The sequence below is a fragment of the Callorhinchus milii genome, unplaced genomic scaffold (assembly GCF_018977255.1).
Source record: "Callorhinchus milii isolate IMCB2004 unplaced genomic scaffold, IMCB_Cmil_1.0 Scaffold26, whole genome shotgun sequence".
In the NCBI taxonomy this organism is placed as follows: Eukaryota; Metazoa; Chordata; class Chondrichthyes; order Chimaeriformes; family Callorhinchidae; genus Callorhinchus; species Callorhinchus milii.
The window spans coordinates 2263844-2284711 of record NW_024704767.1 but is presented as its reverse complement, the minus strand read 5'-3'; the positions used below and the strand labels follow the sequence as shown (position 1 = coordinate 2284711).

Genomic DNA, 20868 nt, shown 5'->3' with positions numbered 1-20868 from the left:
TTTGGACCATTAAGCCACCAGGAACCATCAGCAATGCTGGTGAATATTTTTTTAAAAATGAAACACCAACTATATTTTCGCCCAGCATTACATGAGCATATTGGTATTGAAACTCCACATCCAGCAGAGGTAGGTATGATGTTTCAATTCCTAAACATCCTTGGGAACAATGCAAAGGAGACAAGATCAATAAATTCAATGCAAGTTTGCATTGTTTTGGCGGACATTGTGGCAGATGTCACAGGGCTCAAGATGTGCCAATTTTGGTTATAGCTAGTCCTTGTAAAGTAACAATTTTTTTTCAAAAAGTCACTTAAAATGCCTGAACAGGGAGGTAGACTGAGTCACTGGGAATGCCGGTGGAAAGGAGATCCGGAAAAGTGACTTTTAAGACGTTTCTTTCACCTAAAGACTGAAAACTAATGCTCAGGCTCAACCCGCTGCAAAAACTCTAGAAAGATACTGTCTCTTTCTGGCTCCAGCAAGAGTTAGTTCATGTTGCAGTGGAATGCAGCCTGCTCCTCCACAAATCACAGAGCAAGCTCAAAAGGGTCATTTTGTCACTTCATATGCAAATGACCATAAACTTTCTGCATGCTGTGATCAAGGGAAATGGAGAGTGGCAAACAGGCAAAGGAGAACACACATACTCCCTAACGCAGGGAGCAGGAAGAACGTGTGAACAGTTCTGTTAGGAGATAATAGTCCCTTTCCAATCCCTGTCTGACCTCACACTAATTACTGGCACAGCTAAGCCTTTGTTTTTTTCAAAATCACTACAATCGGTCACAAATTGCCCTTCAAAGGAAGAATTTTGACGCATTAAAGACTTGATAATTATTCTGGCGAATAATCTGGGCAATTAGGGGTTCATTAATAATGGGAGGGAGAAGAGGGGGGGAAAAGAAAAGACAGCTTTTCGGAAAAAAAGAGAAACAGAATTTTTCATTTTGTTCCAACAAAAATCTTCCCCTTTATAAAACTTTTGGATTTAAACAAATGGTTCCCAGAAACAGATCCATCGCTGCAAAAAAAGTACTTGAAGGGATGAAATGTGATGGGAGGATGGCCAAATTAATCAAGAGATAGATGGTGTGGGGGAGGATGGGGAGAGACATCATTTGTTGCTAGGGCAGATAACTAAAAGCCTGCCAGAGTTCACTGACCACTGGCAAAAGATAACAAAGACAATTCTCCCATGAATAGCCTGCTCCCAGAACCCAGGGGTCATTGGATAGCTCCTGCAAAGGCTTTGTTTTCAGGTTTACTGCCCATTTCATCATTTTAAAATGTCAATGCTTTGCCACGGGGAGGGGTGGGGGAGGGGAGAAGGGGTGGGGGGGGGCGGAGGAAGGGAAAAAAAACTTTTGTCAACTTACACTTTTTTTTAAAAAAATACTTTTTACACTGAGGGCATTTTGTTAAACAGACATGCATCAGCATCAGTTTTTTAAAAAAAAATGATTTCGGTCTTTGAGGCTCTCAGCAGTAACTTTCAGCGCACACTTTGGTCATTTTTCCTATTGTTTTACTCTTTCAAAGCCTGTTGTGGCACATTGTGTGGCAAGTAACTCAATGCAACAGCTCAGCGTCAGGTGAATGCCCAAAGAGAATAAGGTTTTAATAACTATTTAAACTGTCCACATGAGTTTAAGGTTCAGATCAATTACGTAATCAGGTTTCTTTTAAAATAAAAGAAACTAGAAGACTGATGTCACCCAGCAATTAAATACTGGTGCTCTGAAGTAATTTGGTATTTTTAAACCTCAGTTTGCAATCTTCATTCAAGTTCTTCCAGAGTGTCTATAAAAAGCTTTGGTGGAAGAAGGGAGAGCAAGAAAGTTAGTCATTGATATTGGGGATTATTACACACTTTCACCAAAGCATTTAACGGGGTGTGCGAACGAGGATAAAGAAATGATCAAATTTGGACATTTGGATATGCTACGTTCTGTGAATGAACCATGAATCAACATCCCAGCTCTAAGGTTGTCAAATGGCCGAGTGCTGTAACATAGCTGGGATGTTCCTTGCATGCTAGCTAAACTGTAGACTCAATTGGCTCAGGAATCCATGTGGGGCTGGCAGTGTTTGACCTCTGGAAAGATTAGAGTTCCACTGATTCTTTACCAAGCAAATTAACCCCACTGGAAGAATTCTTTCCCATCTCCCTCAAATTCTTTCAAAGAACTGAAAGTGCTGACACTTTTACCAGCCATTACTTCCTTCTTAAGGCCTTTGAGTTAGACTGAGTGTACCTCAGAGTACATCCATTCCAGCAATATTTCGTTTTGTGACAAGTTGTTCATTTATACAGAGCATCGGAACTGAACGCTTCCGATACAAATCAGAAGCAATTTATCAATAATAATGTGGAAAGAAGAGGAATAGCTGGCAACATAATTGAACCATATCAGCAGATTTATGTTTCAAATTTTAAAAAAAATTCAACTCGGAATAAAATGTGAAAGTATATCAGCACAGATTCCCACCTCTATCTATACGTTAATAAAGCACTGGTTTATTCGGGAGTTATGAATTAAGGAAAAAACTTTATCTTGCTGTGGGTGGGGAAGAATTTTGAATTCAATCATGTTTAAATGAGCATATTCAGAGAGTGCTGAAGATTCCTGGTTTAGATCTATCTATGGTTGCCATCTCTGTCCACATCATGTCATTGCAGCCAAAGAAGTTACACTGAGTTATTTCCTAAAACTGCTGAATAAAAAACCCCGCACTTTTCAAGCAAATTTGGAGCTTTAGATTTCTCTTTCTTAGGCAAACAAGTCCTGTATCATAGTGGTTAGTGTCCTCGCCTCACAAGCAATAGGACCTGGGTTCGATTCCTGGGCAGGGCAAAACCCTTGGCAACTCCGCATGCCTCTGTTTACCTAATTGTAGGTAGGAACCCAGTTGTTAGTCGATTGGCGGATTGCTTTCCGGGGGTAATAATCCCTCCCCCCAAAAAAAGTTAGTCACTGAAGTCCACTATTCCAACCGCAACCTTCCTCTTTTAAAACCGTTATAATGAAAGTAGGTGTGACAGAGCAAATCATAAAATTCACATAGTTCATTCAGAAATTTTCCAACCAATCGAACAAATCTTATGGATTTTAACCGTGAATTGCATCGTGCAAATTCTCTCAGTAAATTCACCTTGCGCTCATAAACCAATCAACAAAATAACAACTTGCATTTGTACAGCACTCTATGTAGCACAGGATAGCATCTTGGGAGCTCTGCATAGTGGGGCGGTTGATATGGTCACACGGAGATCAAGTCCTACGGGCCATTTGATCTATCCAGCAAATACACACCCCTTTCCCACCAGTTAACTGACGTTTATAATTTGAGGTTCAGGCTCAATTGACTTGACTATTTAAATTATTATTAACTGAGCTGAAATCCCAAGTAACTGATATTCAAAATACTTCTATTCCTGTATTTGTTACTTGAAAAGTCAGTTCTGGATCATTCCCCTAAAAAGGAAGTAAAACTTTCAAGTTTCCTCTTTTATCTTTTAGAATTCCACTCCACCCCCAATCCCCTCCCTCCCTCCCAATGTCTTTGTCTGTGTGACCACATGTCTGAAAATGAGAGGATGGGCTCAAGGCCTCTCTCTCCCTCTCTCTCTCACTTAGACGCTAGCGACCAGTGACCCTATAACCTCCTGACTCACAAAGGCACCGAGGATCTGCCTACGCATTACTCCAATTCTCTCTCTCTCTTGCTCTCTGCCCCTCCCACATTCAGCACCTCCCCACTTAACAAGCGTGCGTGGCAGTGAGCGGAATAGTTCTTCAACACCAACCCAATTCCACCGCTTGGCACCCAACCCCGTCTTTTCACTTAGCTCAACTTTTAAGTGGTTTCAACTGAACCAAAGTTATCGGTATCCTCATCGGTCTCCTCCATCTACAACTGTACAAATGCAGCTAGGTAAATTTCAGGTACAGGATGTGTCGTGTGAATAAATGAAACAACTTAAATTAACTGTACCTTTTCACATTTGTTGGATTGAACTCAATGAGCTCAGCGCCACGTTTTGTGACCGAGAGCGTGTCGTTTTGGATTCATGCGATTTCCTAACTTTGAATCCCACTTATACGCTAGCTTTCAGAGGTGCTGTCGTTCAAATGGGACTTTAAACTGAAGTCCCTTCTGCCTTTTCAGGTGCACGTTAAAGATCCCATAGGACTATTGAAAAGAGAAGGGAGTTTCTCCTGGGTTTCATGGCTGTTTGTGGGACACTGTGCAAATTGGCTGTCACATTCACCTACAAATACAATACAAAATTACATTTGTAAAGCGCCTTTCACGTCGGGAGGATGTCCCAAATACACAGTCTCTACACTTTGCAGAAACGTTGTGAAGTGCTTGAACGTTCCACGTTATTAGTCACTGTATTTCTGTTTTAAAATAGAAGAACTAGAAATAAAGGCAGCAGTGCCACAGAAAGAGCATTACCTGTCGCCCAGTCGTAGCATTACAGTTATTCCTCTACAAAGAGAATAGGATTTGATGCCTTTCATAGACAATAAATGGCTCAAGTCTCTCAATCAGAAAAAGATTTGACCTGCAGCTTTGGTGTAAATCAGCACGTAGGAGCCATTTAAAGCTTCGAAAGTTGATATCAATGAAAGGTGTCACTTAACTAATAATTTCTATGAATTCATCAGCAGCCAAATTCCAATATTCAGGAAGCTACTCTCTTTTTAAAAAAAAGCTACTTGAACAGTACAATGAGTGATTTAGCAACGTTTGACATTTCCAGTTTTTGCCCGTGGCTAAATGACATACACAAGCTTTATACATAAAATGATGAATGCCTGTCATTGTGTAGATAAACTCAATGACTGCTATTGAAGTGAAGCAGTGATAACACAAGTTTTAGCCTAGGGGATATGTTACACTTATTAGGCCAACAATGAAGTGGGTTTTCGGAGAGAAAAGCACAATTTTAAAAAAAACTGGCAATGATAACTCATCAAATTATTTATCTGCTAGGTCAACGTTGAGCTGCTCTTGGAAGTGTTGGTAATTTAACCGTAAATGCTGGTTCCGAAAATTAGGTTCCTGTACTTCATAGGCCTTTTTTACCTCTGGCTTCAGGGGGCGAGTTTTTCGCCCAAGACGTCAGCTTTCAGAACGGAAGCAATTTTTCCTGGCAAGGGCAAAAGGTTACACTGATTAAATGTCAATAACCCCCATCAGGGGTAGAAATTCACAGCAGCCTAGGCTACCAGCGCTTGAGCTGTAGACAGCTGCAGACTCGCTCACGGTTCACAAAAGGTGGTTGGTACAGAAGGTGGCAAATGTCAACTCTACTGAGTTCGGAACAGGAGCCTTCACCCTACAACAGGAGTCTTGTTTGCAGGCGACTTGGAAGAGTCCGCAGGGATGAACCAGGCTACAAAAAGATGAACCATTCTATTTCTCCAATTGTGACAAATCAAGTGTTCAGCATTGCATGAAAAGCCTTGGTTCATAAAACAATAGAACGATAATCCCTATATTTGTTACAGTGCCTTTCGTGAGAGGAGGTCCCAAAGCTCTTCACAGGATATGCTATAAAGTGTGTGTTTCGTGGGCAAACGGGTCACGTAATATTTTGCGAACTTTTCCATAATGAATTCTACTCCAATAAAGACACAGAGAAATATAATCGCACTTAACAGGGTGTACGCAAAACTGCAAACTGCACAAAAGAACTAGAAGTACAGTATTGGCAAATACACAAGTAGCCTATAGCAGTTTCTAAGACTCAACTCGACAGACAATATGTTTTTCCCTGCCAGTTCTATTTTTACAGGCCACCAAAGAACGGGCTTCATGTTTGTTACATTTCTGGTTTTAAAACTCAAGAAAAATCATTTGTAAATGCCACTGCTTTGAATGGGCCACATTAATCTTCCTCCAGGCACATTAATTTGTTATGCTCTTGACGGCAAAGCAAAAAGTTTTTTTTTCTTAAGGCTATCAAAAATATTTAAGAGCCCCCCCCCCCACCCCCAAAAAAACTAGTCTGGCAAATGGTCTTGAAAGGTTTTGTCATTGCCCTGAAGAGCCACTTCACTTCTTACAAGGGATAATCCTGATGTTTCCACCTGGGGTAAAGGCAAAGTGACTGCACAATATGTAGCTCTGAAGAAAGATAGGAAGGTCCCAGGTTCAATCCTCTCGCCTTGCCTGCTCTCAGTGAGCCAATCTCAAACCAGTACAGCAGTAGACACCACTGTGTGTGAACGGTTTCTTTTCTTAGTATCGTCTACAGCACGAAGATGCTACAATTTGTAAGTAAACACTGACTCTCATCGCGTGGTGGACTTTTAAAATCACGTGCATTTCAGGGCAGCTTACATTCCGCAGTAGATGGGGCTGCATCCTATGGACTAAAAGCTCACTGGTCAGTCCTTGCTGAGATTTTCGTGTCTCAGCCAAGGCTGCAAGAGGAGGATAAGTTGGCCCTAGCCTTCCCAGGGTTAAGAAGGGGGAAACCAATCAGGGTTCCTGGTCCTGCTACAGCACCCCTCTACTGGTTGTGCATGTGTGGGGCAGCCGGGTGGGAAGAGGTCAGGCTTGGCTGCGAAAAACTCTACAGTCGAGAAGCCTACCTGCCGATACTCACTGCCAAGAGCTCCAACACGAACAATGTCCAACAATGTCTGCTGTGGTCTTTGCAAAGCAAAGTATTGAAGCTGGAAACCTTTAATCGGGAATAGAGAAGCCAATACCTTTTGGGGGGGACTGGGGGGAGGGAAGGAGGGAGGGAGCACCTCCGGTCATTGAGAACTTCTGTACAACTGTAGCTGATTCAGATGCAGAACTACAACACAAATCAACAGAAACTTAAAAGGAAAACTTAGGCACAACTGGAAATGGGAAGTTTTGATTCCTGATTGTACAAACTGATATTCGTACACTATTAATAATAATATTGATTCATTAAGATGTTATTATATAACTTATGGTAATAAATTATAGATTACATTATCTTATTATTACTATTATTGTTAACTATCCCAGAATGAAGAAATCAATCAATCACGTTGTTATTAGCCGGACTTTCCTCTTGCATTGAGCAGGTGCTGCCTCTGTTCCATCTTCCCGTTTAATCTAATATCCCATTTGCACGGCAGCTGGTAATTCTGTTGGTAGCACACAAGATACAGCTGTTTTGAATTTAAATACATCACAAGCACAGTAAGACAGCGTTTACTTTGCTGCTGCAGTTCAGTCTGAGAATCAATTAGCACATTTGGGCTCGCCACTTTCTTCCGAGTTCAGGATCAAAAATTATTCAACTGGTGCAAACAACTTGATTAAAAACAGTCACTATTATATTGTCCTCCTGTGCAGTGCTGTGCTCATACCAGTACTAACTGAGGCAGGTTAGACCGTGGGACGTGAACAAACCAAAAGCCGTATAAATGGTCAATTCAGTCAAAACATTATAGAATGCAAACATAGTCCTGTTTAAAGAAGTCAAAAGTACTTGAGCCCCGAGAGCTGGAGTGCGCTACTTCACTTTGTGCCTTTTTATTTCCTCCACGGGACTGGGCATCATCCTGCCCTGCATTGGGTCTGTCTCAGTTTGATTGAAAACTGCCGACTCCACTTACGTCGTGTTTATATTACAGAAGTAGAAGTGGGCCTGAAATACTGAGAGCTTCCGGTCTTGAGTTATTCAAGTCGGGCTCACAAGCCCAGAGTGGCGTGCTTCTGGTACCTACCAGTCTATACATAGCTTCCTTAATACGACCGGATTGCAGAATGCCGAACAACAGCTAGATCCTAAACCAGGTCCCTTAAGGTGAACAGGAAGTTTACATATTATGGTAAAAATATCCATTCGATGGTTATCAAAGTTATTAAAAAATATACTTTGCATGTTGTTTTACGTACTTTTTGTAAACGTATGCGTGCAACAGAATGTCTACTTTTGCATTTCATCTGAATCTTTAAAACAAATTATTATTTGAAGAAAAATTATATTCCACCATTAAAATCATGAATAAAATAAACCTTACATTTGGTCAAGTTTGTTTTCCCTTCACGCTGTCAATAGCCTATTCTTCAAGATTTTCAAATTCATCCATGTGCCTCTCAGACTCACATCATTTGTGTCAAGAACAGTTCAAATGAAAAAAAACACATGAATTCAGCGATGCATTTGGGGTCTTAAGAGCTGTTCAATTCTGTGTTCGGATTTTAAAGAGTACACAAATAGACCAGAGGGATTAATTTTAAATTAAAAGAAACCCAAAAAACATTTTAAAAGGGAGACGATCAATCGCAAGACAGGATTAGAAAAAAAACTCAAAATAACACGCAAAGTGCCTTAAGTACCTCAATAACCCATCAAATGAAATTTTTTATTGTAATGAGCGTGTGTTTTCTCTACACAGTTCTTAACCTCTCGAATTGAGTTTAAAAAGACTCGTCTTTCACAACACAGTAAAAGGTAATTTGATTACGCCAGTGAATGTGTGAGGTTAGAAGGCTGAGGCAAGTATGCAGATAAAACAAAAAACCATTAGGATGTAATGCAGGATTCTCCCTTCAGGGAGAATCCTGGATTACCCAGAGCTGAATGCTTCTGTGTTGAAAATCCCCTCTGTACACTGGGGACTGTGGAAACTCTCGTCTTTATCTTATGTTACAACAGCATAGATGTGTCAAAATTCCCCCTTTTTAGACATTCGAGGAAGCCAAACTATTTTGAAAAAGAGAAGTTTTAAGCCTCCCCTCCCAAAGAAAATGCTGATGATTATTCAAAACATCAAACTTTTCTTTTTTTAAAAAAATGTAACAGAATAAACTTGCAAACGATAAGGAACAGAGTTTGACTTTAAACGCCGAGCTCTCTAAATCTTTAAAACGGTAATTCTTGCTCCCAATTCCGACTCCTAATCCCCCCACCAGTTCCTCTTTAATCATCACCTTGATTGTCCTGCACATAATCAATAGGTCCAGCTGTTAAATTATGGAGAACAGAGAATCCCTGCACAAACAGCAGCGAAGAAGAAGAAGAAAAAAAAGATCTCTTTTATTTAGGATAATCAGAGCACACAAAGAAACCCGAATGAATTCTTTTCACCGGCCCCTTGGAGTATTAAGAGTGTAAAACAATTGCAGGACCAGCACTATCCTGTGCTTCAGTGAGTTGCTTTGCAATAAACCACTGCAATTTAGACACTTGGTCACACAGGGAACTGTTGGCAGGATGTGGGCTAACATGAAAAGGTGGCAATGTGGTCAGGAGTTTCAACTCTACTCCCCACCACCCCCCTCCCCCACCCCTCCGTCTCCTCCCTTCAGCATTTCTCAGGTACCTGCAAATTTCATGGCCTTCTGGATAGGTCTTCCATTAGAGAGGTAAGTGAGCTCTAAAAGCTAGCCTGTTAAATAAAACACAAACTACTTCATCACCTTAAGGAAAACCTTCCCCCCAAACCACATTATAGTAGATGGTAAGAAGCAATGTGCCCAAAGTCATCAGTGAAGAATTTGATGGGGAATACAATGTAATGCAATTGCTAAATGCTTTAATGTGACTTTAATGCTTAACTGGTCCAGCACCCACGGAGAGTGAGGAAAGAAATGTTTAAAGAGACAGATCGTCCTTTATCTGGAGTCTGCTTTACATCCTAAGGACAGCAGACCAATTTACACTGCACCGCACAAATTCTATCAAAGCTGTTGTAATAATAGCAGAACACACAGAAATCTGTAAATGCATTATAATTGTACGTGGATTAGAGGATTATGATCTGGAAATGGCAAAAAACATTCTGCTAAATCGTTATTAGTAGAAAGAATATTTCTGGAGATCCTTAGAATCTCTCTCCCCCCAAAAGTAAAAGTAATTAAACTCAAAACCATCACATTTATTTTTAAAAAATATATTAAAGAAAAATATTATCTCAACAGTCAAAATGATTCCATCACGGGGGAAACCGAATTAAATGTGGACACAGCTTTAAAGAGAATAATGGACTGATAATAGGATTTACAGATACGAGATCATCATTTTCCCCAAACCCTAAAAGTCCTTACAATAATTTAAAAACTTTTGTCATCCGGTTTGTGCAAGTTCCCAATTTACTCCTTTCAATGTTCTACCTTTTGCAAATTGGGACACCTTCCAAAGTTTATCAACATTTGCCAAAGATATAAAGATTTTTTNCTCCACAGGCAGAATCTGCCAGTCAGCTTGCAAAGCTAAGGGACACAAGAATGCTTAATTTGAGAACTGGTTAACAGACGTGTCTAACTTAATTACCATCTTTTCACAAGTCAACAAACAGTTAACGTCCAATTATATCACAGCCAAAAGTTACTTAGAAAAAAAATGAAATCCTGCCACACGATGAATGGACATGTCCCATATCAGTTGCACTCATTTCACTTGGATCTCAAGCAAACTCATATGGGTCTTCAATTGTTTCGCTGGCATTTTCCCCAGCAGGGTGTCTCACAAAGAACACAACAGCAGTGAAAAGAACTTCTTATTGTCCCCTAGTTACAAGTCAAATCATCTATTAAATGTACAGTCCTTTTCTTCGAATCTCTAATAATCTGCTGAACGCACGAGTGCTGGAAATTACTTTAAAGGGAATTCAAGAAAGTAAGTAAAGTTGGCAAATTCCTGTATGCATGGATGAACAGAAGAAAACAGGACCTTGGGGGCTTCGGGGCTAGAAACTGTCCCTGAAGACCTGCTGTGATGTCCTTATGTGATAAGGCTCCACAGTAACACTAAAGGCAAGGCATACGAATCCCTGCATTCCTTAAGAACAATTCCTGGCAATCACGTATTTTGTGAAGGAACAACATGAAAGCTATGGACAATGAATAAGGGTCATCTGCTCTTTATCACAGGGCTAAACCTCATCCTGCATAGCCTCTAACCTTTTAACCCAAAGAATTCTTAATTTGCACATGAATAATCAATTTCTCCTCCATGGGGTGGGCGAGTATCAGCTTCTCGGCTAACTTTGAAATCTGCGTCATTATCTCTCTGTGTTGCTCGGGTCCAAACTCTTGTGGATGGATTAAATCACGTTCCCAAATGCCATATCAGACATTGCCCATCTAAGATAAAGGATAACCTTACTGACCAGAGAGTTCCTTTTAAAAAAAAGTGCACTGAACTTAAAAGAACATTCCTGCAACTCCCTGCTCGTGCTTCTGCTCTGTTTATATCAGAGCCATTTCAATTAGAATCGCCTCAACCAACAACTCTGTCCTGCCCTGCTGCTTTAATCAAATCCGCGCCATTTGCCCCGCAGAGTGAATTTGACAGGACCCACAATTGTATCAAAAAAAAATCAAGGGGTTTGCAACTTTCGTTTCCTGCCCGTGAACAAAGCGCAGCCTCCTCCTATCTCAGAAAAAAATGCAACTGACTAGATGCAGGTCTCCTACTGACGGCAGCTCCGAGATAAAACCCGGTAACGGTCCTTTTCAGACCTCGCAGCTTGGAAATCGCAGTCGTGCAAACTCGTCAGGCAAGTCGGCAGCTCCAGCGATTCAGTAGGTCAACAACGACAACAACTTGCATTTATACAGCGGCCTGCAGCATCCCAGGGGGCTGAAGGTTGCAACAAAGTCAATGTTTCAACCTTAAGCTGAATGCTTGATGGTCCAGCGAAAGGTTTTATTTCCCAAAATTGTGACACTTAATAGGTTGCTGCAACACCACGATCGATAACGAGGAGCTTTTTCCGCCAAAACTGGTGTTGCTTCCGATCCACAGCTCATCCTCTTTATGTGAGCCCAAGGAATAAATTATGTGCTATTCCTCTATAGTGCCCTCACCCCAACATCCACCATGGTGCAGTCTCCAATCCATTTGACGGATGGAACATAGGAACAGGAGTAGGCCATTCAGCCCCTCGAGCCCTCAGTTCTGGTAAGAATGTGGCTGATCTGTAGTTGGTGGTCAGGAACTGGAACCCTTGGTAATTTTTCTCCCACCAAGCACAGGAAACACTATGCCCTACGTAATAGTAACTGGAATAAAGATCAATGAAGACAAGAGGGGTTAAGTCTCAAACGTGGGGTGTTCTTGGCCTGTAATGACTTGGTGCCAAACCATACCATGCAATTTCCCAATGAGAGATTAGGGAACTTGGTAAGCTGGTAGGAGGGAAAATACCAAAACGAAACACTGCTGCCTTCAAGCTCTTAACTGATTTTCATCCACTGCATTATCACGTTACATTAACACGCAAATGCAATAACTCAACTACATCAGTAGCAGAAGAAATTACTGAAGTGCCACGGAGCTAAGAAAGCGCCAGGCTAGAGTTTGAAGAGTTTCGAATTTCAAAGGGATGATCGCTATCAAACAAGTAAACGTGTGCCGCAAATAATCTTGTGCTTCTAGAGAATTTCTAGTGCTAAAATAAGGCCGCTTACTCTGCTTTGGAAATCGGATTAACATTTTCCCCCCCCATTGCTTTCTCTGCATCCGAATGATTTTTATCAGAGCAATTCCACCCTTATATAGAGTTTGCAGTTTCTCAGAAGTACCGCACAAGTATCACAGTGTGTAATACTGGCGCATGATAACTCCACCACTGGAACGTAATCTGCTCACAATGGATCAAAGTCGTAGACCAAAGCCCTGCACAATGATTATGTGGCCACGGGTACAAATTACCAGTTTGGAAGTTATTTCCTGGAAATGAAGCTGCACGTCTTTCAGCAGTCTGATACAGCAAGCCCAGCACTCCACTTCTGCAAACAAGCAGTCAATATATGGGAAGGCTAGAGAGACTGCTTTGCAAGATGAACAGGTAGGTTTTGAAACCAATCCACATCAAGAGGATGGAGCATGTAAAACAGAGCTGGATTATTGGTTGGACACCTTTAAGTAATCCGAACACTTGTAGCACAGTTGAAGGAAACCATCGCCAAATGGGCATCCTGGACATTGGGTGTCAAGGGGCTTGTTTGACCACAAGGTCGAGTCCAATCCTGTTGTAACTCAATGTCTATCCAATCGCATTTTCCAATAGGAGGCACTGCATTAAACTCCTGATAACTCGTCACTCCAAGGGAAGAGGGCTCAGTGACGAGATATCCGAGAGGTGAGTTAGGCATATGTATTAATACATAAATAAATGTGGTTGGAATAGATATTGACAGCACGATGTCTTAAGTGGTAGTGATAAGTTAAGCCAGGGATGAGTTATCAGGAGTTTACTGCAGTTGGAGATCAGGATCAGGCTGATATTCTCCCCTTAAGATCAAGGGGGCCAAAGGCAGCTTTAATAGCCAACTGCTGCTTTGGCTGAGATCAGTTTCCTCATCACTGACTGCTGATCCAAGCTTGCGATATCTGCCTATACCCGGGTGAAGGGATGGGGAATAGGGGCGAGCGCAAATTAACAGTATGGTTAGCGAACACCAAACATCTTAGATCTTGTGTGATAACATCTACAATGTAGGTTTGATTTAATATGTTAATCCTTTTAAACCAAAGTTGTACTTACTGGCAACAGAAAGATGGGATTTCTGGCTGAGAATGGCTCCATAACTGTTCTCTGCCAAACATTCATAGTGGCCTTCGTCCGATCGCTCTCCTCTCCGATGTTCAACCTCAGTGATATAGAGAGACCCATTTGATAACTTGTATATCCGCTCACTGTCCACTAATCTCACTCCATTTTTCATCCATACAATGGTGATGGGAAGCTCTCCATTAGCCTGGCAATCAAGAACCACAGGATCTTTCCGGACAGCAATGACATCCTGGGGTTCACGTGCGAAAAACAGTTCAGTAAAGCACCAAACTCCTGGAAACACAATGCAATGCAAATTATAGATGTACCCAATGCGTATTGAGCATTTAAAAAAACTACAACACAATGTTGACCTTTAAACCTATCTTTCCATGCCTGGTTCAAAACAATTCAAATCAACAAAGTCCTCTAATTAATGCTGGGGACATGAAGCAGTCATTTAACCAATGGAACATATTTGAGGACTTGTGCATAAACTATGTACGATTAATAGGGACAAACATTTAAGGGAAAAAATGCTTGAATTTTAATGCAATCAAGTCAACACATTGAGATTTCTAAATTGGTTCATTCATCATAAAATCAAAGCTCATATAAAGAAAGATCGCTTCACCTCCTCCCACCATCTGTAATCAAGAGCCATCCGAGCTTCTTATGGTCTGTTCACATTGTTTACAATTATTATCACAGAGTGATCAATAAGCCACTCCAAGATGAATTTAATGCATGTGGATTTTAATAAATCAATATCAGTATATCTTTTATCCAGCCTTGGGGCATCCTCCCGACGTGAAAGGCACTATACAAATGTAATCTTGTCGTTGTTTCCTTATCCATAAACTTGTGTCAACGCTCTTTTAAAAACTTGGGACAAGATTTGGATCAAAACCTTTGTAAAACTTTTCCGCTTCACAAGAAAGTCCACGATTCAGAACGGTGCTATTGATAAGCCGCCCACAACCCCCCCAGCCCTACTTTGCTTGACAAACATAATCCAAAAAAATTATGTGTTGCAAAATTATATTAAGATAGTTTTGAGATACTTTTCTTTAACATTATAGGATATAGTACATAGGTAGTTCAGGATACGTGTGCATGTGACCGCCAGGAAGGTGGAAGGCGAACTGGATAGACCTTGGTCTTTTTTTTGTCTAGCATTTCTTATATTCTTATATACTTATATATTTGATTAAAACAACCTTTATCTTCACTCTAGCTCTCGTCCCACTTTGGCTAGACACAATGGTCTTGTGTGTAAAAATGTAAAACTTGCAATCAGACAAGGCTGCTACATCTAATCCAGCTCATTTCAACTGGCATCAATCGTCTTTTAGGTCCTGTGGATAAGAATTCTATGACCATCTCGACCTCTTCCCATCCCCCTTGAGCCAAGCACATGTCCTCCCATTCCTGAGCCAAGTCCCGAACTTAACCGGCCACAATGGCAGTTTCAAAAGGTTCCTTGCAAATCACTCCCTCGAATCCTCAAACCTGAGAAAGAAGCTACACAAACACACATCACAATCTGCACACACACGTGGAGTGGCAAACTGTATTTTGTACAAACTCTTTCTCCCCCAAAATCTTGATAACCGTCATTAATTAGAGATACCATGGGGTCCACGTGTCTCAGGAAAAAATGATCCTTTCCACCCCCCAATCTTTTGAAGAATGATGAATAATCCAAAAGATATTGTTGCACCACAACATGTGGTACCTTTCGAAACAGTGTTTGGCTCCAGCATCTTTTCATTGTATCACCAGAAATGCATCTTGTAAAAGACACGGAAAATAGATGTTCCAGAGAGAGAGACAAAACCCAGAACTACAATACCATTTGTTTGTTGCGATTATTTTTTTTAAAAAAACTTTTTTATAAAACAAAAATCTGACAAAAATTCAACCGCATTAATAATTTGGGAAGGAAGTAAAAACAATCAGATAAGAGGCTAAAATAAGGGCTTATGTATTTATTCCCAAAGGAATCCAAACTACTCAAAAATAAGGAGGGCGATCGAAACAGGAGGGGGCCGAAAGTTACTCAAGAACCATCTGCAAAAAAAAACTTTGCAACAGTTCCAAATGAGCCCCCACCAAAACCTACCCTCACTTAATCCGAGATCAGCAATTAATTCCAACAAACCCAGTCACATCTACTTACACCTAAAGTTTACGTGTTGAAACAGGAGGGGGTGGGGGTGGGTTAGGGAGGGAGGGAGGATTACAGATGGTAAAGGTTTTTTTTTATTGAGCTTTTATATGGAACAGAAAACTCAATTAAAATCCGAATGACAAGTGGGGGAAGAGAGAGAGAGAGAGAGAGAGCTCTTGCAAAAAAGGCTGTTATTATTTTGATTCTAAACACAGGCTGGGGTGGGTGGGTGGACATTACACTATAATCTTAAATTGCAAGCAAAGCTAAGTCGCTCGGCCATATATATATATATATATATATATACACACGCACACACACACGCAAGCCCAAGTGAAGTCTCTTTGGCGCAAGATGTTAGCTAATTTTACAAGCTTGTCAAAAAGGAGCCTGAACAGGCGAAGTCGTAAAAGTCTGATTTTACGAGAAATCATTAGCACACACTGCCCGTGTGTATCAATAAGCTCTCGCCGCCTTTCCTTTCTTTTTTCGTCAATCAATAAAAATAATACTAAAAGTTTTTTTTCTCTCCTCCACTATAAGAAAACTTTTTTTTCACTTCCCCCCCCCCCCCCACACACACACACACTCTCTCGGGGAAGGGGAACCACATGTAAACTCCTGCTCAAGAGAATCAGGGTTTTCTTCCCAAAGACATCTCTCTCGCTCTCTCTCTTTCTCTCTCCCTATCTCTCTATCTATCTCCTTTCTGGACAAAGAGCAGTCGTCGTTAAACCATCCACCAACTAATAATTCGACTTGAAAAGCATTTTATTTAATAAAATCCACACACACACACACACACACCACCCCCATTGCCCTGGTGTCACAACCATCCTCACGCTGGTGAACTGGTTGAAAACCAAAAGCACGAGAGGAAGATCAAGTCAATAAGTTGGGAGTTATATTTTCTTTTGGTGAAACTTTTGGAGAAAAAACACTGCTGTTTTTTAACGGTAGATCTGGGAACTTGGGAGTCTTTTTCTTTTTCTTTCCCAGTTTATAGTTTATAACCCATTTTAATTTGTCAGTGTATTTATTTGTCAGTGGGGATGATAACAGCAACGAGCCATCGCCTCGGGCTCCCCTCCCCACCCACCGAATTCCCTGCATTTGATGGGAGACGAGACTGATCAATTCTCTCTATCAATACAAATCTGACCTCCTGTCCCCCCCCCACCCCCCCCCCATCCTCCCCATCTCTCTCCCTCCTCCTCCCCCCTCCTGTCCCCCCCATCTCTCTCTCTCCCTCCTGTTCCCCCCTCCCCCTCCCCAGCTCTCTCCCTCCCCTACTGTCCCCCCTCCCCACCTCTCTCTCCCCTCCTGTCCCCCCCTCCCCACCTCTCTCTCCCCTCCTGTCCCCCCCTCCCCACCCTCCCCATCTCTCCCCCTCCCCTCCTGTCCCCCCCTCCCCACCTCTCTCTCCCCTCCTGTCCCCCCCTCCCCACCCTCCCCATCTCTCCCCTCCCCTCCTGTCCCCCCTCCCCACCTCTCTCTCCCCTCCTGTCCCCCCCTCCCCACCCTCCCCATCTCTCCCCCTCCCCTCCTGTCCCCCCCTCCCCACCTCTCTCTCCCCTCCTGCCCCCCTCCCCATCTCTCTCTCCCCTCCTGCCCCCCTCCCCATCTCTCTCCCCCCTCCTGTTCCCCCCTCCTGTCCCCCCCTCCCCACCTCTCTCTCCCCTCCTGTCCCCCCCTCCCCACCTCTCTCTCCCCTCCTGTCCCCCCCTCCCCATCTCTCTCTCCCCTCCTGCCCCCCCTCCCCATCTCTCTCCCCCCTCCTGTTCCCCCCTCCCCATCTCCCCTCCTGCCCCCCTCCCCATCTCTCTCTGCCCCCCTCCCCATCTCTCTCCCCTCCTGTCCCCCTCTCCCCATCTCTCTCCCCCCTCCCCGTCTCTCTCTCCCCCTCCTGCCCCCCTCCCCATCTCTCTCTCCCCCCTGCCCCCCCTCCCCCATCTCTCTCCCCCTCCCCATCTCTCTCCCCCCTCCCCATCTCTCTCCCCCCTCCTGCCCCCCTCCCCCCATCTCTCTCCCCCCTCCCCATCTCTCTCCCCCTCCTGTCCCCCCCTCCCCATCTCTCTCTCCCCTCCTGCCCCCCTCCCCATCTCTCTCTCCTCCTGCCCCCCTCCATCTCTCTCCACACCCTCTCTCTCTGCACCCCCTTCCCTCTCTCCTTGTACCCCCCCTCCTCCTGCCCCCACCCCTCCCCTATTGCCTCCCTCCCTCCCTCCTCCCAATTTGGAATCATCCCAGTTTCCAGGACGTAAATTAATCTTTCATTATGGACAACATAACCCTCCCTGATGGATAGCGTGGATCCAACTCGTTATATACACACACACACACACACACATATATATATAATACATAAATAAAAATAAATCCAGGATAAGTCTCTATTGTTTTCGAAGGAAAAAAAATATTTTCTCTGGTATTAAAACAGAAAGAACATAACAACTTTGAACCCCAGACATCCCCAAAGGTGTTGTTTCTAATACCACTACACGACTGTTTGCTTTTTTGGGGGAAAAAATAGCAACAGTTTAGCTCAAACCGATCCGAAGGAAAGGTCGGTTCACAGTATCGGAAGCAGAAAATCGACAATGTTTACAAACATTGCACAACCGATACATTTCACATATATATTGTATAACACAGAAAAAAACACACAGACTTCGTCACTAACTGAGGGAGTCAGTGAGAGTGTTAGGGTCCAGTGCGGGGGTTTGTTTTTGGGGGAGAGATGGTGTCAACAAGTTTCATCATTTTGGATGGAAGAGCAAAAAAAAAAGTACTGAATTTGTAAATCAGATACTTTCTATATATATATATACCCACAGATACATAAATATACCTATATATATATATAGAGAGAGAGAGAGAGGGGGATATAAATATATTTTTATATATATTATAACTCCGCACTGGACACTTAACACTTTCACTATTATAATTCAAATATTCTATCAAATATATTTTAAAATAGAAAATATTATATAAAATGTATGTATACAAAGCCCCCTCTATATATAACAATCTTCTATGATAATATATAATCTTCCATCCACTTTTAAGACCCCCCTTCTCTCTCTCTATATATATATACACACACAGAGAGAGAGGGGGGGGGGAGGGGGTTAAAAGAGGATAGAAGATAGAGAGAGAGAGAGACAGAGAGGGGGTGGTGGGGAGAAAGAGAGAGAGGGGTGGTGGGGAGAGAGAGAGAGAGGGGGTGGTGGGGAGAGAGAGACAGAGAGAGAGAGAGGGTTGGTGGGGAGAGAGAGAGAGAGAGGGGGGGGGGGGGTGATGGGGAGAGAGAGAGAGGTGATGGAGAGAGAGAGGGGGGGATGTAATGGCCAGTGATCCCATGCAAAGTCTCGACTTCCAAACAGAAGTGAACAGAGGGAGTGAGTGAGTGAGTGAGTGAAAGAAGAGAGAGGAGAGGAGAGAGAGAGAGAGAGAGAGAAGGGAAGTTGTGGGGAATCCAAACGCAAGGAATAAATAAATAAATACACGTGTGGCTGAGCCGACATCAAGAAGCTTTGCCAAGAGGACGCGCTGTGTAACTTTTACCTCCCCTCTGCCCCAGTTTGCAACCCCCCCCCCCCCCCACCCCCCAAAAAAAAAGAGAGAGAGGAAGGAAGAGGAGAGAGAGAGAGATAACCAAGAGAGCTCTGGAGGTGGAGTGGTCAACACAAAAGCCTCTGTGTGTGTGTGTGTGTGTGGACATTGCCGGCCATTGCAGTGATAAGTAACCTCTGGCTCTGAGAGGCAGATAGAGACCATTTACACCCCCCAACTCCTCACCCCCCAACTCCTCACCCCCCAACTCCTCACCCCCAACTCCTCACCCCCCCCCCCACACCCCCAACTCCTCACCCCCCCCACACCCCCAACTCCTCACCCCCCAACTCCTCACCCCCCCACCTCACCCCCCCCCCACACCCCCAACTCCTCACCCCCCACACCCCCAACTCCTCACCCCCCAACTCCTCACCCCCCACCTCACCCCCCCCCACACCCCCCAACTCCTCACCCCCCCCCACACACACACACACACTTTGCAGCCCATTTCCCCCCAGGAACCCCCCTCTCTCTCTCTCTCTCTCTCACCCCCTCAACTCCCAACTCCAAATGGGGAGCCCTCCCCCAGAGAGAGAGAGAGAGGAGAGAGGAGAGGAGAGAGAGAGAGAGAGAGAGAGGAGAGAGGAGAGAGAGAGAGAAGAGAGAGTGGGGGTTAAACTCCTGGAGGGTCGAGAGAGCAGTGGCCCGACTGTGCTGTACAATGGACCGTCCGGAGCCTGGACACTGCTCTGGTCAGTTGCTCCCGCAAAAGCCTCAACAACAAGGGTGGGGGACACACACACACACACCCCCCCCCACCCCTCCCTCTCCCTCCCCCTCCCCCTCCTTCTCCCGAGAAACCCCCCCCTCGGAAAACCCACCTGAAATAGGAAGCAGCAAAGCCACCAGTCCCAACCCGACCCCACCGCACGCTCCTTCTTTACGAGTCGCCATTTAATCCACAATGTCTTCCTCTCATACCACAGGACCCCCCCCACCTCCAACCCCCCCACCCCCACCCTCTCCCCTCCCCACCGCAGCCGCCACCACCACCACCGCCGCCGCCCCCCAAAACGCTGGGAAACCTCTTCCCCGCAGCAGCTTCTCATGGACTTCCAACTCCAGCGTCTCCGCTCTGTCCTCTCACTCACTCACTGCGGACTCCTTGCGGGCACCGCACGCACATTGCGCTCCTCCCCTCTCCCTCCCTCCCCTCCCTCTCGCCCAAGACACCCAACCACCTCCCTGGCTTCCTCCGCCAACGCACTACTTTCTTCACCCACCCACTTCCACCCCCACCCACCCCCACCCATCCATCCACCCATCCATCCAGAGCAGTCACCTAACTCTCCGGGTGAGGACAGGCGACGCGTTGACCGAGAAACCCAAGGGTCAGCCGTGCCACGTTTGCCATTTTATTTGGCGTTTACGGCAACAAAAATTAATAAAAATTGCGTCCGCGTAGAGCGGCCTTTCCCGTCGGGAGGACGTCGTCCCGTCCCCCGTCCCCCGTCCCCCCACCCCCGGGCATTCGCGAGACCTACAACCGGGTATTTATTACAGCGGCAAATTTGTTATTTCTGGCGACCGCCGCTCAACAGTTGTGTTTGTTCAATTTTA

General features: G+C 44.0%; 1 protein-coding gene across 1 annotated transcript in view; it reads right to left on the bottom strand.

The window, feature by feature from the left end:
* LOC103189389 (protogenin) overlaps nucleotides 1–20242 on the bottom strand; it is a 73620-nt gene extending 53378 nt beyond the window's left edge. The window contains exons 1-2 of the mRNA XM_042344089.1: nucleotides 20130–20242; nucleotides 13506–13808 (exon numbers count right to left, since the gene is read on the bottom strand). Coding sequence (XP_042200023.1) covers nucleotides 13506–13808; nucleotides 20130–20202 — 376 coding nt within the window. The 5' untranslated portion in view covers nucleotides 20203–20242. The remainder of the gene's footprint in view (nucleotides 1–13505; nucleotides 13809–20129) is intronic.
* Between the last annotated feature and the right edge of the window lie 626 nt (nucleotides 20243–20868).